Source organism: Carcharhinus amblyrhynchos, chromosome 16, assembly GCF_965287045.1.
Source record: "Carcharhinus amblyrhynchos chromosome 16, sCarAmb.v2.hapA, whole genome shotgun sequence".
In the NCBI taxonomy this organism is placed as follows: Eukaryota; Metazoa; Chordata; class Chondrichthyes; order Carcharhiniformes; family Carcharhinidae; genus Carcharhinus; species Carcharhinus amblyrhynchos.
In genome coordinates, this window is record NC_137339.1 from 16,770,290 (window position 1) to 16,797,756 (window position 27,467).

General features: G+C 41.6%; 1 protein-coding gene across 1 annotated transcript; it reads left to right on the forward strand.

Moving 5' to 3' along the window:
- Window positions 1-17,075: 17,075 nt before the first annotated feature.
- On the forward strand, window positions 17,076-26,161 carry LOC145353639 (glucagon family neuropeptides-like). Its single transcript, XM_080204406.1, has 7 exons — window positions 17,076-17,195; window positions 17,362-17,444; window positions 18,678-18,797; window positions 19,629-19,733; window positions 22,104-22,238; window positions 24,062-24,144; window positions 26,047-26,161. Exons 2-7 carry the CDS (start codon window positions 17,365-17,367, stop codon window positions 26,052-26,054), a joined length of 531 nt encoding a protein of 176 aa, XP_080060532.1. The 5' UTR covers window positions 17,076-17,195; window positions 17,362-17,364; the 3' UTR covers window positions 26,055-26,161.
- The last annotated feature ends 1,306 nt before the right edge of the window (window positions 26,162-27,467 follow it).

Sequence of the window (27,467 nt, forward strand, 5' to 3'; positions counted from 1 at the left end):
ACACAGACACTCACTGTCTCACACACAGACACTCACTGTCTCACACGCTCTCACTCACACACAGACACTCACTGTCTCACACATACATACAGAGGCACTCACTGTCTCACACGCTCTCTCTCACACACAGACACTCACTGTTTCACACACACACACAGGCACTCACTGTCTCACACACAGACACTCACTGTCTCACACATTCTCTCTCACACACAGGCACTCACTGTCTCACACGCTCTCACTCACACACAGGCACTCACTGTCTCACCCACAGACACTCACTGTCTCACACGCTCTCACTCACACACAGGCACTCACTGTCACACACAGACACTCACTGTCTCACACACAGACACTCTGTCTCACACGCTCTCACTCACACACAGGCACTCACTGTCTCACACGCTCTCACTCACACACAGGCACTCACTGTCACACACAGACACTCACTGTCTCACACACAGACACTCACTGTCTCACACGCTCTCACACACACAGGCACTCACTGTCTCACACACAGACACTCACTGTCTCACACACAGACACTCACTGTCTCACACGCTCTCTCTCACACACAGGCACTCACTGTCTCACATGCTCTCACTCACACACAGACACTCACTGTCTCACACACAGACACTCACTGTCTCACACGCTCTCACTCACACACAGGCACTCACTGTCTCACACGCTCTCACACACAGGCACTCACTGTCTCACACGCTCTCACTCACAGGCACTCATTGTCTCACACACAGACACTCACTGTCTCACACGCTCTCACTCACACACAGGCACTCACTGTCTCACACGCTCTCACTCACACACAGGCACTCACTGTCTCACACGCTCTCACTCACACACAGGCACTCACTGTCTCACACGCTCTCACTCACACACAGGCACTCACTGTCTCACACGCTCTCACTCACACACAGGCACTCACTGTCTCACACGCTCTCACTCACACACAGGCACTCACTGTCTCACACGCTCTCACTCACACACAGGCATTCACTGTTTCACACACACACACACACACACACAGACACTCACTGTCTCACACATTCTCTCTCACACACAGGCACTCACTGTCTCACACGCTCTCACTCACACACAGGCATTCACTGTCTCACACACAGACACTCACTGTCTCACACATTCTCTCTCACACACAGGCACTCACTGTCTCACACAACCTGTCTCACACACGGGCACTCACTGTCTCACACAACCTGTCTCACACACCCACACACACAGGCACTCACTGTCTCACACACTCTTTCACACACAGGCACTCAGGGTCTCACACACTCTTTCACACACAGGCACTCAGGGTCTCACACACTCTTTCACACACAGGCACTCACTGTCTCACACACAAGCACTCACTGTCTCTCTCTCACACACACACACAAACAGACACTCACTGTCACACACACTCTCTTACACACTGGCACTCGCTGTCACACACACAATCTTACACACTGGCACTCACTGTGTCACACTCTCTCTCACACATTCTCTCTTACACACAAGCACTCACTGTCTCTCTCTCTCTTTCTCTCACTCACACACACATACACACACAGGCACTCACTGTCGCACACAACCTGTCTCACACACAGGCATTCACTGTCTCACACACAGGCACTCACTGTCTCACACGCTCTCACTCACACACAGGCATTCAGTGTCTCACCCACAGACACTCAATGTCTCACACATTCTCTCTCACACACAGGCACTCACTGTCTCACACAACCTGTCTCACACACGGGCACTCACTGTCTCACACACCCACACACACAGGCACTCACTGTCTGACACACTCTCATACAGTAAAAAGTCTGACAACTCTCATACACACAGGCAGTCACTGTCTCACACGCTCTCACTCACACACAGGCATTCACTGTCTCACACACAGACACTCACTGTCTCACACATTCTCTCTCACACACAGGCACTCACTGTCTCACACAACCTGTCTCACACACGGGCACTCACTGTCTCACACAACCTGTCTCACACACCCACACACACAGGCACTCACTGTCTCACACACTCTTTCACACACAGGCACTCAGGGTCTCACACACTCTTTCACACACAGGCACTCAGGGTCTCACACACTCTTTCACACACAGGCACTCACTGTCTCACACACAAGCACTCACTGTCTCTCTCTCACACACACACACAAACAGACACTCACTGTCACACACACTCTCTTACACACTGGCACTCGCTGTCACACACACAATCTTACACACTGGCACTCACTGTGTCACACTCTCTCTCACATATTCTCTCTTACACACAAGCACTCACTGTCTCTCTCTCTCTTTCTCTCACTCACACACACATACACACACAGGCACTCACTGTCGCACACAACCTGTCTCAAACACAGGCACTCACTGTCTCACACAACCTGTCTCACACACAGGCACTCACTGTCTCTCACAACCTGTCTCACACACAAGCACTCACTGTCTCACACAATCTCTTACACACAGGCACTCACTATCTCACACATTCTCTCTTACACACAGGCACTCACTGTCTCTCTAACACACACACACTGGAACTCATTGTCTCACATACTCTTTTACACACTCCCACTCACTGTCTCACACATTCTGTCTTACACACAGGCACTCGCTGTCTCTCTCTCTCTCTCTGTCTCTTTCTCTCTCTCTCTCACACACACACACACACACACACACACACTGGCATTCACTTTCTCAGACACTGTCTCTTATACACTGGTACTCACTGTCTCACACATTTTCTTACACACTGGCACTCACTGTCTCTTTCTCTCTCTCTCTCTCTGTCTCTTTCTCTCTCACACACACACACTGGCATTCACTTTCTCAGACACTCTCTCTTATGCACTGGTACTCACTGCCTCACACATTCTCTTACACACTGGCACTCACTGCCTCAGACCTTCTGTTTTACACACAGGCACTCACTGTCTCTCTCACACGCACACACACTGGCACTCACTGTCTCACACATTGGTACTCTCCACACACTCTCACACATTCTTTCTTACGACACAGGTACTCACTCTTACACACAAACACACTTTCTCTTATGCTCACTCACTGTCTCACACATTCTCACACACACAGGTACTCACATTTACACACACACCCTCTCATACTCACTGTCTCACACACTCTCTCACACATAGACACTCACTTTGTTTCACACATTCTCTCTCATACACACACTCTCTCTTGCACTCATACTTGCTCTTGCACTCATTTTTACACACACTCTCAGACACACACACTCTCTGTTTCACACATTCTCTGTTTCACAACTCACTCACTCTCTCACATACATACACACACACTCACTCTCTCAGACACATCCTCTCTCTCACACACACTCTCTCATGCACACGCACACACACACACTGTCAAACACACGCACTTACACACTCTCTCAAACACACATACAACTCACTCTGTCCCACACACTCATTGTCTCTCACACTCTTTTACACCTACTCTCTCCCTCTGACACGTACCCTCTCTTACACATACTCCCTGTTACACGCACATTCTCTCTCACACACACACTCTCTCTCATAGGCAGGCTGGAATTTTACCACCTCACCCGCCTGAGGCCAACGGAGAATGCCGTTCTGCGAGCTTTGCTCACCCCTATTTTTGGGGCAGGTGAGGCGGTAAAAATCTGGCCACATGCACTCTTTCTCTTACACACATTCATTCTCTCACACACACCTACACACCATAGAATCATTATAGAAACCCTAAGTACAGAGAGAGGCCGTCAGCCCATCAAGTCTGCACTGATCACAATCCCACCCAGGCCCTATCCCCCCCCCATCCCTATATATTTACCCACTAATCCCTCTAACTTACGCATCTCAGAATACTTAGGGCAATTTTAGCACAGCCAATCAACCTAACCTGCACATCTTTGGACTGTGGGAGGAAACCCACGCAGACATGAGGAGAATGTGCTAACTCCACACAGATAGTGACCCAAGCCAGGAATTGAACCCAAGTCCCTGGAGCTGTGAAGCAGCAGTGCTAACCACTGTGCCACCCACACTCACACTCTCACACATACACTCTCTCACACTCACCCACATGAGTTTGGGATACTAAAGGTGCACGATCAGCCATGATCATATTGAATGGTGGTGTAGGCTCAAAGGGCCTACTCCTGCATCTATTTTCTATGTCTCTCGCTCACTCACTTAGATTTTCTCTCTCTCTCTCTCAGCTCTACACTCACTGTATGCTATTTAAATACCCCAGACTTCACAGAATCATTGATAGCACAAGAGGAGGCCATTGTGCAATATGTCTGTGCTGGCTTAACCATTCCAAAGCTTGATCTGCAATCCTGTAGGTCATCATCTTGCACGCGCTTTTCCAATTATTTTTAATGCGATGAGAGTATCTGTCTCTACGATCCTTTCAGGCTGATTTGCAGATGCCTGTCACACTCTGGGTGAAAACACTATTCTTCTCAACTCCCTTTTAATCATTCTATCAATTATTTAAATGATTGTCTGCTGGTCATTGACCTTTCTGCTAGTAACTATCTCCTATCTGCTCAATGCCAATTTTAAACACCTCACTTTAATCTTCCCTCAACTCCTCTGTTCTGAAAAAAAGGGCCACAGTTTATCCAACATTTTCATATGACCAGAATGAGCAAGTCCTGGCAATAGCCTCTTAAAGTCTTCTCAGTACCCTCTTTGGTGTGCATCCTCCCTCTAATGTGGTGACCAAAGCCAGATGGAGTACATTAACTGTCCATTAATATGTATTTTATACAGTTCTGACATAACTTCCCCGCTCTTGTACTTGATGCTTCAGCTAACAGAGACAAATATTTTTTATGCCTTATTATGCACCTTTATCTATCTGGCTTGTGACCTTCCAGAATCTGTGGATATTCAGACCAAGTTCTCTTTGTTCCTCAACTCTACTTCTTTTCCTCCCATGTATTATGTGTTTCCTTGCCTTGTATTCTCCCCTAAAGCATTACCTCAAATTTCTCCAGACTGAATTCCACTTTTCTGCCCACCACCCCCCCCTCCCCAAGTGAAAATGATGCTCAGAAACATTCAATAAATTAACATAGCTTTATTATGGTGTATCTCTCTCATACCTGCTGTTTCCTGTTTCTCTCCCTACATCATATTGCATCACTTTGTAATGATACTGTGCCATAAGAAATGCAATTTTTAGAAAGACGTCTCTCTCTTGAGAAATGTTCAAAAGACTCAAGTGCAAACACATAAGTCTGGGTTTTTGCTAACTGATTTTGAAGAGGAGTTTAAGTTTATAAGAGGAATTTTGCTTGAATTGGAACTAATAGAGATAGGTTAGCAGTTAAGAATTTTATCTTTTCATACTTAAGTATTATTCAAATGATGAAGGTTAAACTGATTTATTTGTTATAGTTAAACTGTATTGTTAAATAAAGGTTGTTTTAATAAAAGCTTCCTAGTGTGTCAACAGAATCATACCTGGAGCGAAACATTATATTGTCACATCAATGACAAAATAATGAATGGTTGGGGTCTATCCAATTTCTTAACATATCTAGGGATTTTTGATCTCGTACCCTAACACTTTCCTTGCATATATTACTGCAGCAGGCTCTACAGTGAGCCAAAAAGAACAAATATGTAACATTTCCTCCCCCTTAGAAACATAGAATATAGGTGCAGGAGTAGGCCATTCAGCTGTTTGAGTCTGCACCACCATTCAATGTGATCATGGCTGATCAAGCACTTTCAGTATCCCATTCCCGCTTTCTCTCGCTATCCCTTGAATATGCCCAAAACAAGTTCTACAGGAAAAATAGTCAATGAGATAGGCGATCTGGAAATCATTGCTCTTGGAACAGTTGATGGCGAACCTCTGCTGTTTTCATCTTCATACTGAGGACAGAGGTGGCTGGTTTAAATGGCGTTGACATGAGGGTGTAGTGTTAATGTGGTCAACAGCGTCTGGTGGTGTAAGAATCGCAGGAATGTCCTGACTTGGTAAGGCTGAACCTAAATTCTCAACAGGCTCAAATCTCAGTCGATCTGTTTTTCTAGCCTGTAACTTGGTCTGCATGTCTCCTCCAGATAAGATCTTCTGAGGTCTGGATTGTGTAAGAGGCAGGTCCAATTTACATAAGGACGGTGGCAGGAACACATTTCTCCATGAAGAGTAATTCTGAGTCAAGATTCCTTGCTCTTGATGGAAAATTCTGTGCTTTACCTTGCTTTCATGCCATCTCACTTTTACTTCTTGTTGCTGTCGCACAAACTCCTTGGTTTTTGGAAGTTTTAGAAGACCAAGATTGCAGCTACCTTTTCATCATGAGTAATGCAGATTGTGGCATATGTAGTGTTCTGATAAACTAGTAAGAATTTGTTGAGGCATTGGATAAGTGAACCTTATTCTTTGGTTGTTTACAAAGTATGTTCCATGATTTGGATGCAGTGTTCTGCTAGTCCATTAGTGACAGGGTGATATAATGTCTTGAATGCCATTTTTTGTAAAATGTTCTCAAATTCCTGTGAGACAAATTGAGGTCCATTTTCGCTCACCAGCTGTCCTGAAAATCCAAAGTGACTAAACACTTTTCCCGGCTGCTTAATGGCCTTCTCTGATGAGATAGATGTTATTACAGTGATCTCTGACAATTTGGTGTTAGTGTCAACAGTAAAATCTACATGCACACATTGTCAAGCTTCTTACAGCCGCTCCCATGGATGCAGGCATGCTAAGGGTGGTAGATTTCTTACCTTTGCACAGGAAGAACAGGTTCTAGCTTTCTCTTCAACCTCAGCATCAAGTCTAGGCCACTAGAAATAATTTATTGCTATTTCCTTCATGGGTATAACTCCGCAGTGACCTTCATGTAAGGCCAGTTTCCTCAATGATGGTAGAATGATCACTCTGAAACCCCTTAGAAGACACCCTGACTAAACTGACAGCTCCATTCTCTTGGAGTAGTAGGGTTTCAGGCTCGGTGTTAGTCCTGAAATCTTCCCTTGTAAAACTTTCCTTGTAGGCCCTCAGACCATAGTCTTCCAAGCTCTGAAGAGTGGCAACCAAGTTCCAAAGGTGTTCCTCTTCATCACTTCCAGTGACTAAGATGTCGTTGAGATCTGGACTCTGCCCAGTCTGCTCAGGACCTGATCCATTGCCCTTTGAAACAATGCAGGAGCAGATGTGAACCCAGACAGGCACCGGAGTGGCGACTAAAGGATTTTCAGTCACTTCATTGCAACATAATGTAAGCCTACTTGTGACTATTAAATAAATAAACTTTAAACAAAGACCTTGCTAAAATCCATGTAAACGACATCAAATGTGCTACCCTTATTGACTTATCTTGTTATTCTCCAAAAAATTCATTCAAGTCAATCAGAAAGAACATTCCCTTAGTAAATCCAATCTCAGCGTCCTTAATTAAACCACATGTTTCTAAGTGATGATTTATACTGTCACGAGGCTATGAATATGATTTTTAAACTTCGAGATGGCTGGAAATTTTGCAGTTTTAACTGAGACAGAGCAAACTGCTTAAAAATGCAAGGCCATCTTCCCAATTAAAAGATGAGGAACAAATGAAGCACCTTCAGGGGAGTGAAGTTGGGAGCTATTTCTTTTCATCCAAACACCCATCAAAGCTCATAACTGTCTTAGGAAGAGGTATTAAAATACAAGATACGTCATTGTACAAAGTACATTTTGAAACAATTGCTGCCGCCGACAGACACATGCAAAGTGACTTGGAAATACACAATGAGTGAGATATTTCAAGGCAAGACTGCCCAGTCACTAAAGAGAGATTGCAAGTGATGGTGTCAAGAAGGTCTTCAGAAGAGGAAACAGGCTGACGGCTCTCCTTTTAGAATGAGTTTGATGCCTGGTCTAATAAGCTAACTGTACCAGAAACCTAGTAGCAAGCTGAGATCTCACAATAATTGCAACATTTTCTACATCTGACCGTACTCATGAAGCCAACTAACCCAGGTTGGCTGCAACATTTAACATTTATACCTCAAGGACAATCAACAGACACTTAACCATATATTATTTTATCCTTCTTTTATTAGACTCTAACTACCTTTATTTCAGATACCTGTGTGTATGAGCCCTAATAACTACCTGAGAACCAAACATCACATTTATGTTTTTTTCTCTCGGGGTTACTGCTGAATATATTTGCTCTTTCTTTGACTCAAGAAAACTTTGTTTGATTGGCTCCTTATTGCTCATAGCTTAAAAAGTTAAACACATTCAAATTGGAAAATTTGAGTGGCACGGTAGCACAGTGGTTAGCACTGCTGCTTCACAGCTCCGGGGACGTGGGTTCGATTCCCAGCTTGGGTCACTGTCTGTGTGGAGTTTGTACATTCTCCTCATGTCTGTGTGGGTTTCCTTCAGGTACTCCAGGTTCCTCCCACAGTCCAAAGATGTGCGGGTTAGGTTGATTGGCCATGCTGAATTGACCCATAGTTGCATAAGTTAGAGGATTAGTGGGTTAAAAAAAATGTACAGATATGGGGGTAGGGCCTGGGTGGGATTGTGGTCGGTGCAGACTCGATGGGCTGAATGGCCTCTTTCTGTACTGTAAGGTTTCTATGATTTCTATGGAAAAAGCTTCATGACCAACTGAGGAGGTTGAATAGAAGGGAACAAATTCACCCTTTCTCACCTGGTTGTAACTAATGTCTCTTTTTTTTGAATAATTTGTCCAGCACCATTCTTAGGTTGACCTTTATGTGGTTACTTAATCTATTCTTTCCTCCCTTTTTAAACAGTATTATAAAATTAGCAGTTCTTCAGTCCTCTGGCAACTTGCCTGTAGCCAGAGAGAATTGGAAAATAAAAGCAAAATACTGTAAATGCTGGAAATCTGAATCAAGAACATAAAGTGCTGGAAAAGCTCAGTAGGCCTGGCAATAGTTGTGGAGAGAAAATCAAAGTTAATGTTTCGAGTACAAACGATAACTCTGTTTTTCTCTTCACAGATGCTGTCAGATCTGCTGAGAGTTGGAAAATGATGGCCGGAACATCTTCTTTCCTCCATAACCTTTCATCTTGAGGTGGATGAATTACCTTCTTCCAAATGGGCAGCACGGTGGTTATCACTGCTGCCTCACAGTGCCAGGGACCTGGGTTCAAATCTGGCCTCAGTCTGTGTGGAGTCTGCACATTCTCCCCATATCTGCGTGGGTTTCCTTCAGGTGCTCCAGTTTCCTCCCACAGTCTGAAAGATGTGCTGGTTAGTTTCATTGGCCATGCTAAATACTCCCTCAGTGTACCCAAACAGGTCCTAGAGTGTGGTGACTAGGAGATTTCACAGTAACTTCACAGCAGTGTTAATGTAAACCTACTTGTGACACTAATAAATAAACTTTAAAACTCCTGCAGTGAGGTCCACTGAGCATGATAACTGACCTCCAACAACTACAAGTATCTTCCTTGGTGCTAGGTAGGACACTAACCAGCCATGAAACTGCCCCCTCCACCCCACCAATGAAACACAAGCTATAGTGATGTTATCATCCTGAAATTAATTGCCTTAGCACAAACCAAGGGTCAAACCTGCTTTCCCCCGGTTCAAATGAATCATTGAGATTTTGTAAAAACATACTGCACAAGAAGTAATGTGGCCCATCTACCTTGGCTCTTTGAAAGAACTCGTCAATTGGTCCCATTTTTCTGCTCTACTCTTGTAACCCTGAACATATATTCAGTTCCCTTTTTAAAGTTATCACAGGGTGTTCCAGTTTCCTCCCACAGTCTGATAGACGTGCTGGTTAGGTGCATTGACATGCTAAATTCTCCCTTAGTGTACCCGAACAGGCGCTGGAGTGTGGCGACTAGAGGATTTTCACAGTAACTTCCATTGCAGTGTTAATGTAAGCCGACTTGTGACACTCATAAATAAACTCAAAAATTTTTGTGTTGCGTGATTCAGTGAAATATATTCTGATGTCTCCTAGTCTTAGACATTTCTCACGTTATCCATTCCTAATTAGGGGTGGTTACGCTGCAATGTGCTTGAAAAATAAAATGAAGTAGTGCTTCCAGTCATCTACTGGCGGTAATATATCAGGAGTAGCCAGTTCAAAAGGAACTTGTGATAGTGGCTTAAACTCTGGGCCAACTTATATTTGATATTGAACTTTTTTTACAGCCCATGTTTTATCTCTAACGCTGGTTTGGAAGTTTTAATCAAGTTTTATTTTCAAAATCAAAAGGTTAGTTCATCATCCGAGATGATAGTCAGGCTTGTTTAAACTTGGAAATCTCGCCTGTTGTCACGTACCTATAGCTCAGGCAGCAGCTATATGGAGCGTTAATGTCTATGTTCCAGGCACAAATAATAACTCTGCTGATTGTAAGAATATGAAATGGATGATGTCGGTGGGAATTATCACAGTAATCACAATGATGTCTGATGTTAGAAGCACCTATAAAGGCTTATTGCACTTTCCAAATTACTTCAGCACACAAAAATCTTGTTCTTTACATCAGTGCAATTCTGAAATATTTGCCCCGTCTATTCCTTACTTTGATTACTTAACAAATACAAAATGAAACCAATTTTCTCTCTTGTGTACAGCCGAGATAAGCCAAATATAATTTAACCATCTATGTCCAAATGTTCATTATGGCCAAGAACAAGCGGTACCTGCTCATTCCTTCCGAATGTAAAGAGATTGGACGGTTTGAACATCATTAAACCAGCAGACGTAACGGAGAGATGAGTAAGAACAAGTGGTATGTAATAAGTCCAGAAGCGGCGGATATTGAAATTGAAATATTATAGGGACATCGTCGTCTTGAACTTGCTGTTTAACATTTGCAGATGATAATGCAGGCAATACAACAACAGATTGCACACAGACGCCACTAAACAGCGGTACACCAAGAGGCATCATGATACAGTGATCGAAGAAGGACTCAGAGTTTTCGCAAACGTCATTCAATAATCAGCATTGTGGTTGTAGAGATGTCATACGCTGCAAGTTTTATCCAGCGGCCAAGTGGGAATATCTTCTGGGCAGGAATAGATTCAGCCCCTGCACTGTAAGTTCACTGCGCTGTCAAACAGAGGATCCAAGCTGACACTTTGTTCTCCCTGATGTGTCCAGGAGGGATCCACCCACACCCCTCCTGACGCCCCCACCCTCCCTCGGGCCACCCCACCCCCCTCCCCTCCCCACGTTCCCACATGGGCTCAAAACACATCACTTAGAATTTGAACCGGTTGCAGATTAGTCCTAGCTACGGCTCAGATTAGGGATTGAACCCATCCGGGCAACTCAATAACTAAAACATAGAAAACAGGAGCAGGAGGAGGCCATTTGGCCCTTCCAGCCTGCTCCACCATTCATTTTGATCATAGCTGATCATCCAACTCCATAGCCTCACCTCCCCATATCCTTTGATCTCCTTTGCCTCAAGTTTTATATCTAACTGCTTCTGGAAAACATTTGATGTTTTGGCCTCAACTACTTTCGGTGGTAATGAATTCCACAGGCTAACCACTCTCTGGAAGAAGAAATTTCTCCTCAACTCTGTCCTAAACCGTCTACCCTGTATTCTTAGACTGTGACCCCTGGTCTGAATGGCCCTTCCATCAGGAACATCCTTCTTGTATCTACCTTATCTGGTCCTGTTAGAATTTTATAAGTTTCCATGAGATGCCTCCTCTTTCTTCTTAGAACTTTTAAATCTTGATTGAGATTTTAAAAATGAGGGTGTGGGGAAGAGGGGTGTGCATGGGGGATGTGAAGGATGTGGGCTGTTGCCTCTGGTCCCTGCACATGCATCAGTGCTAAATGTGAAGAATCCAGTCCTGCAGCACCTTAGCTAGTGTCAGGCAAGGCCAGACTTTGCCAGCACAAAGAATTTATAATTCTTGTGCAACTATAAATCTGCCACTACGGTGATCAGGGGAGGTGATGGCCCAGTGGTATAATCGCTAGACTATTAATCCAGAAACTCAGATAATGTGCTGAGTTCAAATCCTGCTGTGGCAGATGGTGGAATTTGAATTTGAATTTAAAAAATCTGGAATCAAGGATCTACTGATTACCAAGAAAACATTGTCAGTGTCGGAAAAACCCATCTGGACCATGAATGTCCTTTAGGGAAGGAAATCTGCCATCCTTACCTGGTCTGGCCTACATTTGACTCCAGAGCCACAGGAATGTGGTTGACTCTCAACTGCCCTCTGAAATGCCTGAGTGAGCTACCCAGTTCAAGGGCAACTTGGAATGGGCAATAAATGCTGGCCAGCCAACGATGTCCATGTCCCAAGAATGAATTAAAAAACATTAGTCAGTTCTTGCACCAAAGATAAAATTCAGCCTGACTGGCACTGTGGTGTAGTGATTTGGAATCTTGGCGTATACATGTCCATATATACAGTGTTCCATCCCTCAAGCTAATAAACTTATAATAAAAAATGACTGGCATTTACACAACACTTTTCACAACAGCTACATGTCTCAAAATGCTTTACAGTCAAATAAATACTTTGGAAGTGTAGTCACTGCTATAATGTGGGAGAGACGAAAGCCAGTTTTCACACAGCAAACTCCCGCAAGCAGCAATTTAATAATGAACATACAACTTCAGAGCAGGAACAGACCATCCTGTCTGCTCTGCTGTTCAGTAAGATCATGACTGATCCAGTTGTGGTTTCAGCTCCATTTTGCATGAAAGGCATAGAGGAAGCAAAATTCTTAAGGCTATAAGACATAGGAGCAGAAGCAGGCCATTTGGCCCATCAAGTCTGCTCTGCCATCCAATGTGATCATGACTGACCTCATAAAATCCTCAATTCTGCTTCCCTGCCTTATCCCCGTAGCCCTTGATTCCCTTACTGATTAAAAATCTGTCACTCTCAGCCTTGAACATACTTAATGACCCAACCCCTACAGTCCTCTGCAGTGAAGAATTCCACAGATCTACTACCCTCTGAGAGAAAAAAACACCCTCCTCATCCCTGTCTTCAATGGACATTATGCATTAAGGATAACTTTTTTTGCCAGTCTGTAGCAAGTCCAATAAGAGAGGAAACAGTTCTGGACTTAGTTTTAGAGAATGAAGCTGGGCAGGTGGAAGGGAAATCGGTTGAGGAGCACTTTGGTGGAAATCACCATAAATTAGTTGGATTTAGGATGGCTACAGAAAAGCAGACCAGTAATAACATTAGGGGGAAAAAAAACTACTTGAAGTGAAATCAGTACCAGATCAGTTGGAGACATTTATGGATAAGGTAGCAATGATACAGACTAACAAAATCAGAGCCACTCTTATGTCAAGGAGCATTTAGGAGAAGATAAAGGAAAAGGGGGAGTTTTATGATACTGAGGACAAAATAATGGATTTATGATTGTTTTAACATCACCACAAATACAAACTGAACCATTTGATTTCATGACAGGTACAATGGGGATAGCCCAGTTACTCATTGTAGCTGGTTCTAACATGTCAGTGTTAGCACGTCATACTGATTATTTTTCAACCTTGATTTGAATTGCATAGAGCACCGTTCTTGCCTTGAGACTTTTTTAGGCTTTATCTTGAGTTTCACTTGGACTCTCTTCATTTAGTCAAGTGTCTCTTCGAATACACTCTTATATTTATCCAAGTGCTATAGGCTTGTTTTGGCAACAACCAGTCTTTTGGCACACTCCACTTAAGCTTTATCTTCTCCAACCACAATCTCCCAAATAGAGCTGGAAAATTACCAAGGACCACATGAGAGGCAACTCCACTGTCTGTCCACTCAACTCTATGTTGACCATGATGTAACCCTTTAAAGGTATGAGCTGTTCCGTGCATGTCCTTACAATCACATCAGCTGGGTTTAAAGGAAGATGCTTCAGCTTTTGTTGGCATGTAGCTTCAGGAATTAAAGATACAGCAGCACCAGTGTCAACTTCCATCTTAATAGGTTGTCCACTTAATTTCAGAATCACCCAGAGTTTATATGATTCACCATGTATGGATAAGATGTTCACTTGGAGCTCTTCAGCATGTTTCTGGACCTCCTGTTCTTTGCAGTCATAATCATATTCTTTCGTGTTGTAAATTTATTTTCTAAAATGCAACTTTTTCTTCTTCTTTAATATTCGTCTCAGGGCGAGCTCATCTAGCCCAACAAGCTTTTGTAATGTGATCCATTTTGTCACACCTCTTGCATTGACTAACCTTGCTCCAAAATTGAGTCACTAAATGGTCTATTTTATTTTGATTTGATTTGATTTATTGTTGTCACATATATTAGCATACAGTGAAAAGTATTGTTTCTTGCACATTATACGGACAAAGCATATCGTTCATAGAGAAGGAAATGAGAGAGTGCAGAATATTGTGTTACAGTTATAGTTAGGGTGTAGAGAAAGATTAACTTAATGCGGGGTATGTCCATTCAAAAGTCTGATGGCAGCAGGGAAAGAGCTGTTCTTGAGTCGGTTGGTACGTGACTCAGACTTTTGTATCTGACGGAAGAAGGTGGAAGACAGAATGCCTGGGATGCGTGGGGTCTGTAATATGCTGGCTGCTTTGCTGGAGCAGCAGGAAGTGTAGACAGAGTCAATGGATGGGAGGCTGGTTTGTGTGATGGATTGGGCATATCTGTGACACGATTATTGCTGTTTTGACTTCTTATGGGCAGTTTCCAATTTACAGATCTTCATTTCCACACCAAATCATGAAATCTGTATAACAGCCAGTTCCATTGCTACTGCAGTTTCTACTGCTGTCTTTAAAGTTGAAACATGGTCAGTAACTAATCTTCTTTGTATAGCCTCGCATTGGAGACCACAAACTAGACAACCTCAAAGAGTATCCCCTAATAAGTCAGCAAACTCACAATGTTGTGCCAGCCATTGTAAAGTTGCCACAAACTAAACAATACCTTTGTGTTCCATTTGATTCCTTCAGTGGAACCTAAACCATTTTGTGATGATCAATGGTTCTTCAAGGATCATTGTCAAGTCATCGTAAGTTTTGGTTTCTGATTTTGCTGGATGAACCAAGCTGGGGACCAATTTGAAGATTTTACTTCCTATTGTACTGAGAGACTACCTTGTTAAATGTTTTTAAGGCAAGGATAAATAAACATTTGAACAGTAAAGGAATTAAGGGTTATGGTGAGCTGGGCAGGTAAGTGGAGCTGATTCCACAAAAAGATCAGCCTTGATCTTATTGAATGGTGGAGCAGGTTCGAGGGGCCAGATGACCTACTCCTGCTCCAGTTCTTATGTTCTTATTTCAGTAATGGTAATGCCATCAAACAGTAAAGGAGATGAAAGCTTCCCTGGCACTTTTGCTTGTGTGGTGCCAATGTTACTTGCCAGTCGCCCAAGCCTCAATGTTATCTAGATTGTGCTGTATGTGGGCACAGACTGCTTCTGTATCTGCGAGAGTGCAAATGGTACTGTGCAAGCATCAGTGAACATCTAAACTTCTGACCTTGTAGTGAAGGGGAAGTTATTGGTGTAGTTAGGAAGTCCTACAGCAATGTCCTGAGGCTAAGATGATAGGCCTCCAACAATTACAACCATCTTCCCTTGGGTCAGGTAGGACTCCAGCCAGTGGTGAGAATTTCCCTGATGGCCATTGATTTGAATTGACATGGTGTATTTAGTCAAAGGTTACCTTGTTGTCAAGGGCAGTCACTCTCACCTCTTCTTCTGTCTATGTTTGGACCAAAGCTTTAATTAGTTCTGGAGCTCAGTAACCCCCGGCAGAACACAAACTGAGAGTTGGTGAGCAGTTGATTTCTGAGTAAGAAATATGTGTTGAATACTAATGGGGTTATCTGATCGACGAATGTCCAACGATATCACAGGTGCTTAAAGATTCCTCACGTTCTGGTGGAGGGCTTTCTAAGCATGTTACTTTGTGAGTTTTAGAGGGCATTGCAGACACATGGACAATTCCTGCTGTAAATATTAAGTATATCTACATTCCCCCCATCAAGACTATAATTCCTGTTATGAATATATCCTTAGTTCTATGATAAATGACATGACGATTTAGAAGCACTTCATTCCCACTCAAAATCTTCGTTTGAGAGGAGCCTTCACCTCAGCAGCACTGTGAATATTCAGAATACCAATAATTTCACTACTTACTACAATTACACCCCAGCGTTGGACAAGCAAGATGCGTTAAGCATCTTCAAGCGCCTCATGGGCAGAGGGGTGAATTTGAAATTACTCAGCAAAGTTAGAACTTGCAAAATGTCTCGGTTTTGAGGCGTTCTCTTGCCCTCTGTCGATTTTCTTTTTTCCTAAAAAAAAACATGAATGCGATGTACTTTGTGCGTATTTAAAGGGATGCTGCACAGGCATTTCTGTTTGCTGTCTGATGGACAAATTACTGTTATGAGGATAATGTTAATTGCACACTGTCTTTACTATTTCAGAACATTATAATTATAGACTATTTAAATAAATCCCCCCTCCCCGCCACTCACACAGGTGTTCCCCCATATTGCACAGTAACCATTCCGCTTCACTTTTCCCTACATGGAATCTAATTTGACATTTTTTTAGAATGTAGAGAAAAAGTTTGGCGGGGGGTACAGTTTTCTCATTTTTAGACGGACCGCCTGCCTATTTCCAATGTTTTGAAGTTTTTTCACAATCTCTAGCTATTCTTTTTAATCTCTGTTTATATAAATATATATAATATCCGTTCTGCTTCTTTTACTTTGGAACACTGTAAATTTTATTTTTTTAAGTGTCAAGTTCTAAGCACAACAAACACATTCTCCCCCGCCACCCTCCCAAAAACATAAACTTTTTATAAATGTGCGTGTTAATGTATTTGGTGTGGACACTGTATGTAAGCAATGCTGTTGGCAAGCAAGCGAAATAATTAGCTGGAAAGTGCTTGAATCTCTGAATAAAATGCGTTAAGCAGTATACGCGCCCGTGTTCTCATTACTTTCTTATGGAGAGAGAGAAGAAAATAATAAACTACGTAAATTAAGTGTGGTGTGGGCGTAGGTGTCGCCCTCCCTCTCTGGTCGCCACTGGCAATATAAAGAAGCCGGCAAAGGAACCGAGTTCAAACAGCCGAGCAGTTCAGCAGCTGCCAAACTCGACTCGACCCTCCTGCCACTCCCGAAAACCACCAGGGGTAAGTAAGTTTGCTCTGCACGCCGCGTACTGCATTATACTTCGAAAGATTCAAAGTCTTTTTTTCCCCCCAAGCAACGGTTTTCACATCTCTTGTGCAATTTTAAATGATTTATTATCAATTCTTGTTTTCTTCCCCCCCACCACCCCTCTCTGTCTAACAACAGACAATGCTGAGCAGAGCTTCCCTCCTAGTGTTTTACTGCCTGACTGTGCACGCAGTGTGTTCACCGGTGTATCCAGTCTTGAGGTGAGTCCGGCCGTTGTACTGTATTGGTTGTATTGGTCAGTCAGCGTCACATCCATCGCATTCGGCACCACTGTTCGGCAGCAGCAGACCTGTTTCTCTAGGATAACCTAAAGCAGAGAGGGAGAATGTCAGTATAGACCCAAGTGGAGCTGAATTATCTACAAAGTTTGGTGAATTAAATGTGTTCACATTTTGAATTGGCAGTATCCGATTTTGCATTAAGGAATGTCAAATTACAAAAAAAAAGTTGCTTCTCCAGTCGTCAAATACATTTTTCCTCCATTTAGAGTATACATATGTATGTGTACATACTATATAGCACCGCTACCTCACAGTGCCAGGGACCTAGGCTCGATTCCCGGCTTGGGTCACTGTCTGTGTGGACTTTGCATGTTCTCCTCATGTCTGCATGGGTTTCCTCCAGGTGCTCTGGTTTCTTCCCACAATCCTAAAGATGTGCTGGTTAAGTGCATTGGCCATACTAAATTCTCCCTCAGTGTACCCAAACAGGCACCAAAATGTGGCAATTAGAGGATTTTCACAGTAACCTCATTGCAGTGTTAATGTAAAGCCTACTGTGACTAATAAATAAAATTTATATACTACATATACTATGTATGGTACTCTCTATATACAATATACGTGTGCGTGTGCACATGGTATATAGTTCCGTTTTAGTGCAACTTCCCTTAAGGATGCCCTTACCTGTTTTATTGGTTTTGGTGTGAGATTCACACTATTTGAAGTGTCAAAAGTTAATTAAATGTTGTCAAACAAACCAGTATGCTTTAACTAGGGATAAAACTCAACTGGTCTCAGTCAATGCAAGATTTCTGCTAAATGTAAGCAAGGCCTGAAATACAGTATAATGTTTGTGAGTAAATAATACAAAAATGAAAAAGAAAAAAAGATAGGTGACAATTTAAAATTAAAAAAGTGAAATACTAAAATCATGTATTCCCCAGGCTCGACTTCCCAATTCTAAATGATAGACAAATTGGTGGGAAAACACATTTTGAAACCCCAATGTATTAAGATATGATTAATCGCTTAAAGATTAATAGATAAGTTTTAAATAATTGTTTGATGTATTGTATGTAGTGATCCAATAATTTACACTTCAAAGCCTATTAAGGCAGTTACAGATTGCTATTCATAATATTCTTCTTGTAATTAAGCAGAACTGTGCTACATCACAGATTAAAAAGGGCTGTTCTCTGTCTCTGACTGTAGATTTGAAAATAGGTCAACACTGGGGAGATTGCTCACCTCCCCAGGGGAGGAGAGTGACATTGTCCTAGCTGATGGGGTCTCTGAGGACAATGAGTCTGCCCTAGACTCTACTGGCAAACGGTGAGTCCAGACACTGTTAGCTCAGAATTTACACTGTAATAGATGCATCTATACAATCACTTGCATATTTGACTTCTGTGCTGCGTAGATCTCACTCTCATTGACCATCATTTCACCCTCCGTCCATTCAAGACGTATTTCCTGTATGCTGTATGTAATCCAAGTTGTAAACATATTTATAAATGGGTTCCACAATTCACTATTTAGAGGAACAATCTCTTCTCCTAAAACATTTGTGAAACATGTTCTGCCTTTTGCAATGTCCAGTAGTGGTTTGCTTAGATAACCAAACAAGCCCATCACTCTGACAGAATGTCATTTCCTGATTCCTGCAGTCCAACTTTCTCACAACATCAATGCTTATGCAGTTGAGTATCAGAATTGTCAAACTTGTTGTGAGGTCAGCAGCAATTGCAAGGTAGAGGATTAAAAACCTATGTCAAACTGAATTATCTTTCCAATTTCCCTGTTTGTGTCTATTGGATTTGTATGTATCATCTAATCTTAAATTTCTCTTGTGAACTTTTCATTAATTCAGTTTTCTGTCCAATACACCTGTCATTCACGGTTCAACATAAACACGATTACTATGTTTGTATGTTACTCTCTGTTCTATCCTCAGTTGTAATGCTGATATCTTCATCCCCATTTTGGCTCTGATGGGTAATGATTAAAATGTTTAATATGAAATAAAGCATTAAGATACTTCTCAAGGTTGTGGCCTGTCTGGTTGATGGAGTTTCATTAAAACAAAACTTAAGTACGCTTTATTAGAAGTTGATTAATTGCAATGTGACTTTAATAATTCTTGCTGCTTATCTATATAATCAGAACTGAAAGGCATGCAGATGCAATATTCACCAACACCTACAGGAAAGTCCTAGGTCAGATGTCTGCAAGGAAGCTTCTGCAGACAATTATGGGCAAAAATTTGGGGTGAGTCAACACTTCTCCAATTTGCTATGGTTTATTTTGTAGCGCTTTATCAATTTAAATGCCTCTCTCTCTCTCTGTTTCTATTAATGTGATGTTAATTGCCTGAAATTTTATTCCAGAGAATATAATTTCCTCGGGTCACTGTATGTGTCGAGTTTGCACTTTCTCCCCACGTCTGTGTGGGTTTCCTCTGGGTGCTCCGGTTTTCTTCCACAGTTCAAAGGTGTGCAGGTTAGGTTGATTGGCCATGCTAAATTGGTCCTACTGTTAGGGGATTAGCAGGATAAATGAAGGTTACGGGAATAGAGCCTGGGTGGGATCATAGTCAGTACAGACCCGATGGGCCAAATGGCTTCCTTCAGTACTGTAGGGATTCTATAATTCTAATATTTGATCAAAAAAGTGCTTTAAAATAGATTACATCCATTGACATTAATGTTAACTTTGGTTAGCACTGCTGGCTCACAACACCAGAGATCTGGGTTCAATTTCTGGCTTGGGTCACTGTCTGTGTGGAGTCTGCGCATTCTCCCCATGTCTACATGGGTTTCCCCTGGGTGCTCCGGTTTCCTCCAAAGACGTGCTGGTTAGGTGTGTTGGCTATGCTAAATTATCCCTCAGTGTACCCAAACAGGTTTCGGAGTGTGGCAACTAGGGGATATTCATAGTAACTTCATTGCAGTATTAATGTATGTTTACTTGTGAGTATAATAAATAATAACAACTTTATAAAAAGAAATAAATAGGGAATGGTAACTTAATTACCCAAAGTACCTCGGAATATTTAGATGCCAAAAAAAATTAAAGGATACAAAAAGAAACAATAATATATTTCCATAGGTCGATAAGTAAGAAAAGAAAGATTAAGGATCTAAGGGCTACTAAGAGATAGACAGCATGATATCACAAGCAACAGCAGTGAAATGGCAGAAATATTGAATTTTGCCTCATGTGGACATGTTATTCCTAAATAGATCAAAAATGGACCTCTGAGGGGGATAATAGACAAGTTAGATAAACTTCAAGAGGATTGAACCTTGGTTCTAATGCATTATAGCCAGGCATTCTCAAAGAGGATAGGGAGGAGATACCTACATTCAGAGAGGGAGACAGATTACATACAGGGAACTAGTAAGCTTAATGCAGGTGGTAGGCAATATATTAGAACCTTTACCCAAAGATGTAATAGAAAACATCTCAAAAGCTGAAAATATAAAGAACAATCGGCTCGGATTTTAAAAGGGAAGTTCAACCTTATTGAATTCTTTGAAGAAAAATTAGATAAGGGTAACATAGCGGAGGTGATACATTTGGGATCTAAAATGCCTCTGATAAGTAGAATCCTCCAATTAAGGTCAGAGCATTTGGAGACAGGGGACAAGAAGCAGAACGGATAGTAAATTGGTCACAAATAGAAAACTAAAAAGTTAGGAGTAAAAGGCAGTTACTCAGACTGGCAGGAGTTGGCAAGTTATGTTCCAAAAGGATTGGTGCTGTTCACTATTTCTTTAAATTATTTGGACTAGACAATTGGAAATACAATATGGAAATGTGTAGATAGCACCAAATTGGGGCAGGGGCTGTGTATTTATGGTTAAAACTGAAAAAAGTGAAATACCAAGAACACATTCACAAACATGGTCATGTAAATGGAAAGTTAGCATCGTAAAACAAAATGGGTGCACCACAGAAGGAAGCCAATCACTCCCTTGAGTCTGTGCCAGCTTGCTGCAAGAACAAGTTAACTAGTCCCACATCTCCCTATCCCTTCCCCTTGGCCCTGTATTTTTCTTCTTCAGGCACCTGTTTGAGTCCCTATTTCAATAGAGATAAGTGCAAGGGGTGCAATTTGGTAGGAGGAAAAATGAGGCACAGGGGCTTTGAAAAATAATAAGGGATATTTATTGCATTTCCCTAGACTTCAGTGTTCTCTCATTGAATAGCTAAATAGCATATTCCTTTTAGAGTAAAATGTAGCCTAAATACCTTCAGTAGCAGAGTAATAACAGTTCATCTCAGTATTTGTGCATAAAATCCATTGCATTTTCAGTACACAGTGAATTTATTTGAATACATAATATACATACTTTTTATATAGAGTAGTTACAGCTTTGGCGAATTCATTGTAAACTGAATGTGCTACTCAGTATGATGCATAATGATACTGGTGCTTTATGAAAGCATATATTGTTTGGTTACCTGTGGGTGCAACAGTGAAAATTGCAGATATTAGCCTTTAGGCCCTTTCTTGCAAGGAGATTATGAACTGCTAAAATACAGTGTATGTGATTTAAGTTAAGTAATATAATTTCAAACTACCATCCTCAAACCATTGTAATACCTGGGAATAATTTTGTCTTTTTAAAATAGTGAGAGCAACCTTGAGGAAGCGCCTGAACTCATATCCAAGAGACATTCTGATGACATCTTTACAGATACCTATGCTCGTTACCAGAGGCAGATGGCAATCAAAAAATACTTGGCTGCAATTCTGGGCAATCGAAGGTATAATTAATATTCCAAGCTACTAACACACTGTGTCCAAGCTAATTTTGTGACATAAAGACTATTGGTTTTGATACATAAAATAATGAGCGTCTCCTACACTAAAAGTAGAATGTAAATTAAAGAATCATATAGCTCCATTGTGACCAAATAACAACTTCCCCAGTCAATGGAGAACTGATCTATATAGAATAGAATGTTCCATTTTCAGTTCGTAGTGGCAATTGGAACATTACAATTAACCTCAACTTACTTGGGATAAGGAAGAGGAAAATGAGACATGATTCTTCCCCAGTATGAAATTCTTTGACCTCTCTTTTTGGAAAAGTACATTTGTGCGGCAAGGGCTGAAAATAAAATTGGAATTAGTTGGATATCCACATTGATAAAATAGCCCACCTACACTCAGTAACTGTTCTGACGTTAGTTGTGGCTCAGAGGGTAGAGGTCTTGCCTCTATGTGAGAAGCCAAGCTTCACTCCAGAGCAGAAAATCATACTGACACTGCTGTGCCATACTGAGGGAGCCTTCATTACTGGAGGTGTCACCTATCAGATTAGATGTTAAACTAATTGTCTGCTCTGTCATGTGCATCTTCACTTCCGCAAAAGGTTAAACTCATCAGTTATACAGGAATACTCTAGGTTCAGTCCATGGTCTGTACTCAATCATTGTCTTCAGTTTGGATATTGATAAGGGCTGGGGAGTTCTCGGCTACAAAGATTGGTCTGCATGCTCCGGCATTGAAAGGGGAAATAAACTATGATGGCAAGAAAGATTGGAAGTGCGTCCAACAAGAGCAGGATGGGTCTCAACAATAGGACCTCAATGGTAAGATGGCCAATGCTCATAATCTGATGAAGGACTAGCAATTCAGAGGCCAGGCAAAAAAAATGGGGACATACGTTCATACCCCAGCACAACAACTGGTGAAATTTAATTAATGAAATCTGGAGTTGAAAACTAGCCTCAGCAATGGTGAACAATCAAATCATTATTGTAAAAACCCATATGGCTCATTGATGTCCTTTTAGGAAGAAAGTCATTCTGCCATTCTTGTTTGGCCAAATGTGATTCTAAGTCCACGTCAATAAGTGGCGTAACAAGCCATTCACTTACATCAAGGTTTGGGCAATAAATGCTATCCTTACCTATGACAACCATATCCCACGAAATAATAAATTAAAATAAAAATCTAGACTTGTGTATAAAGAGCAGCTATTGAGACTCTTGTAGAAATGTACCCAGCAAAGTGGCCAACACATTCATGAGAGGAGGTAAAGATAAAATAAGCCTAAGAATAAGATATCTACTCCCAACTACACAATGGCTAGAATTTTATTGGCATGCCCGCTCAAACTCCGGAACCGGGCTAGGCTTGGAGGATGACATTCTCTGTTGGTCTCAGGTGGGATTGTATGAACCTCGGGCAGACATGCCAGTAAAATTCCACCTTATATTTCTATTCTGTGCTCTGAAACTGTCACAGAACTAAAAATATGTGACATCAGTTAAACAACATAGCTTCAAATTATCATCCTTGAATTGAAAAAGTGTTACAAGACACGGACCAGAGTTCTCTGGTCATTCGCACCTTGCTGCCGGCAGCCAGCAAGAATGGAGAATTTGTGGCTCAGCCAAATCTCCGTTCACTGCAGTGGGACAGGAAAATCCCAGCTGTGGGCAAGGCTGGAAAATCCGGCCTATCATTACTTACCAGTAATGGAGGCCACATTTAAAATAAAGTACCAGCAGGGTTAGGGTTAGGTTTAGGGGTTTTAAAAATCAGTTTGAAGTTGAAAATTGTTTGTGATCTGCTGCAGACTTGAAAATATAAATGTACGGCAGCTCCCTGAGGATGTCTCTGCAGCCCTGGAAGCAGCTTATGAAATCAATCCCAGTAATGGTGAGTTTTTGCTGTTATTGACGTCTTCCCTTTCCTCCTTCAATTTCTTCAGTTCCCCTTTTCAAAGCAATGATGGAGTATTATTCCAATCCTCCAATACCTCACCCTAGCGCTTTTTGTCATGGGTGACTTCATAACAGGTATTGATTCAAATGAATGTTGCCATTCTAAAACACTGAGGACTTTGGCTTATAAGTGTCCCCAAATAATAGTGACAATCGGGGACTCCGGTTTAATTTATTTTCCCTCGACTTTTGAAAGCTAGCAATGATAAGTGAAGCATCTATTGCTGCTTAAACACAGTTAGCTAACTCAACATTTGCTGAGGATTGAGTCTGAACATTTCCTGGTCCATGTGATGTGTTACATGGATACATTTATCCACTAGTCAACAATTGTCACACCTGATACAAACTGTGATCAGGAGGATGCACACATATTATTACTATGATGTCTAACTTAATGCTCCTATCCATTATCTAGGGTCCACTTAGCAAGTATTCAAAACCTCGGTACCTCATTTTCCAAATGACTAGCACTAGGCAACAAGTTTTGGCTATGGGTGAAAATTGAGAATGGCCTGCTTGGTGTTATATTGGTTTCAAGATGGCCATAGATGATTGGAACCAAGACAGGGGCAGTATGGTAGCACAGTAGTTAGCACTGCTGTCTCTCAATGCCAAGGGCCCAGATTAGATTCTGGCCTTGGATGACTGGGGTTTGCCCATTTTTCCCATGTCTGTGTGGGTTTACTCCAGGTGCTGCAGTTTCCTCCTAAAGTCCAAAAATGTGCGGGTTAGGTGGATTGGCCATGCTAAATTATCTCTTTGTGTCTCAAGATGAGTAGGTTAGGCTACAGAGATAGAGCTTGGATGGTATGCACTGTTGGAGACTCAATGGTCTGAATGGCCTCCTCCTGCATGGTAGGGATTCTATGAAACCTCTGCATTAAACTCCAATCTTTGAGCTAAACAGGTCTACAGTAATCCCAGAACACTGTTGGTGATTGATCATTATGTGGAAATGCCGGCGGTGGACTGGGGTAAACACAGTAAGAAGTCTCACAACACCAGGTTAAAGTCCAATAGATTTATTTGGTGCAAAATCCAGTAGCTTTCGGAGCACTGCTCCTTCGTCAGGTGAGTGGGAGTTCGGTTCACAAACAGGGCATATAAAGATACAAACTCAATTTACAAAATAATAGTTGGAATGCAAATCTTTGCAGGTAATCAAGGTCTAGTGGTTCTGATTGAACAAGCAGCACAAACCTTCTTACTGCTCAGTGTTGGTGAATTGTGCAATGCTTAATCTGCAGCAGTTTAGATTTCTATCTATTGTCTGGCTCCTTGATCTTTGCTGGGCCAATTGAGGTTTATATATTAGTCATAAGTAAGGCTTACATTAACACCGCAATGAAGATTCTGTGAAATTCCCTAGTCGCCACACTCTGGCACCTGTTCAGGTCAATGCAGCGAACCAGCATGTCTTTCTGACTGTGGGAGGAAACTGGAGCACCCAAAGGAAACCCACGCAGTCAGGGGGAGAATGTGCAAACTCTACACAGACAGTGACCCAAGCTGGGATTCGAACCTGGGTCCCTGGCACTGTGAGGCAGTAATGCTAATCACTATGCCACCAAATTACTCTTGACTTAAGCATTTGATTGGGGGGGGGGGAGCCCCTACAATGAGAGAATGCATAATCCATATCAAAAGAATAAACATTCTCCCTATGTGAATTTCTTAGCCTAATTTAGAAGTGAGGTGATATGCTTCTCTATGACAGATACCCAGTTAACCACAACAAAATTGCTTAATTAAAATCTCAAGTCTTGTCCACATATGAATGCGTTATTAATGGAATCAAAATAAAAGTTGATAAAATTATTTCTTTTCCTCATAGGCATTTAATGGAAGAAGTGACAATTCTCCATCCTAATGGTTCATAAATTTCCTTTCCGAGATAAATTCTTCATTAAATTATTTTTTGACGCACAGTATTATGCACTAAATTTATTGATATAGTTAATGGTAAACATTATTTTGGTATAGAAATTTGTATTGTAATGTCACATTAAAGCTATAACCGCATGATTGATAAGATCATATTGTCTGTTTCATTCATTTTTGCTCTCAGTGTAATTCAGTCATCAATGTTCATGAAGACAGTGCAGTTACCCCCATTGTAATTCTATTATTCTTCCTGGCTGCTTTGAAGGCTTTCTTTCATTTTGTGTGTCAGAATCAGTGCTGTTTAATTCTTAAGTGGAATGGTGTGTTTCTATGAGACTAACCACACAACCATCACCTGAACTGGAACGTCATCTTGAATAAAACATTTAAGTACCATTTATTGAATTGGACTAGTTTTTCTCGAAATGCTATTGTAAGACTGAATGTAATGAGTCATAACGCTTTGGTCATCTTTGAGAAGTATAATGGCTATAATTTTTTAACCAATGACGTGTGCTTAATGTAATGTCTAAGCCCAGCAGTAATACGGTCATACATCCCAGCATTCTAATACTGGAATAATGTAAAGTATGAGGTGTCAATAACATCCAAATCCACTGGGCAGGTTTCCTTGTACTCTTAATTGGTTATGAGTGTGTTTACCCAGGAGTTAACTGAGTTCAGACAATAGTGCAAATATATACAAACTGAAATTTAACTTTTCCAACCACTACTTACAATACGTACTTAAAATCTAATTTATTTTAAATGTCCATTTGCAATTAATCATAACCTGTCTGAAGCAAAATCAGAATGGTTATGTGATGAAATATGTATCTGAATTGATAAAGTCAGTGTTTTATCTCAAATTTAGCACATGGGTTAAGTTCAGAAGTTAATAAGATACAGGAGCAGAATTGGACCATTCGGCCCAAAAAGTCCACTCCACCATTCGATCATGGCTGATATGCTTCTCATCCCCATTTTCCTGCCTTCTCCCCCCAACTCTTCGGCCCATTACTGATTTAAAATCTGTCTAACTCCTCCTTAAATTTACTCATTGTCCCAGCGTCCAACGCACTTTGGGATAGTGAATTAGAAAGATTCACCACCCTTTGGGAAAAGTAATTTCCCCTCAATTCTGTTTTAAATTTGCTACCCCTTATCCTAAGACTATGACCTCTCGTCCTAGAATGCCCCAGAAGAGGAAGCATCTGCTCCACGTCTACCTTATCCATATCTTTTATCATCTTACATTTCTGCCAAGGCAGGTTTTGCCCATTAGACTGACAACCAATAAGGCCCATTCAAAGCCATGTTAAGGGGATGGAGAGGAAGTTCACTGGGATTTTCCTGAAGCATCAAGGGGTT

Bases quoted from the DNA above. Each gene is read 5' to 3' on its own strand.
- LOC145353639 (XM_080204406.1), top strand. From the start codon at position 17,365: ATGCTGAGCAGAGCTTCCCTCCTAGTGTTTTACTGCCTGACTGTGCAC. The intron at 17,445-18,677 runs GTGAGTCCGGCC...CTCTGACTGTAG, and splicing joins CCGGTGTATCCAGTCTTGAG to ATTTGAAAATAGGTCAACAC. The intron at 18,798-19,628 runs GTGAGTCCAGAC...CTATATAATCAG, and splicing joins CTAGACTCTACTGGCAAACG to AACTGAAAGGCATGCAGATG.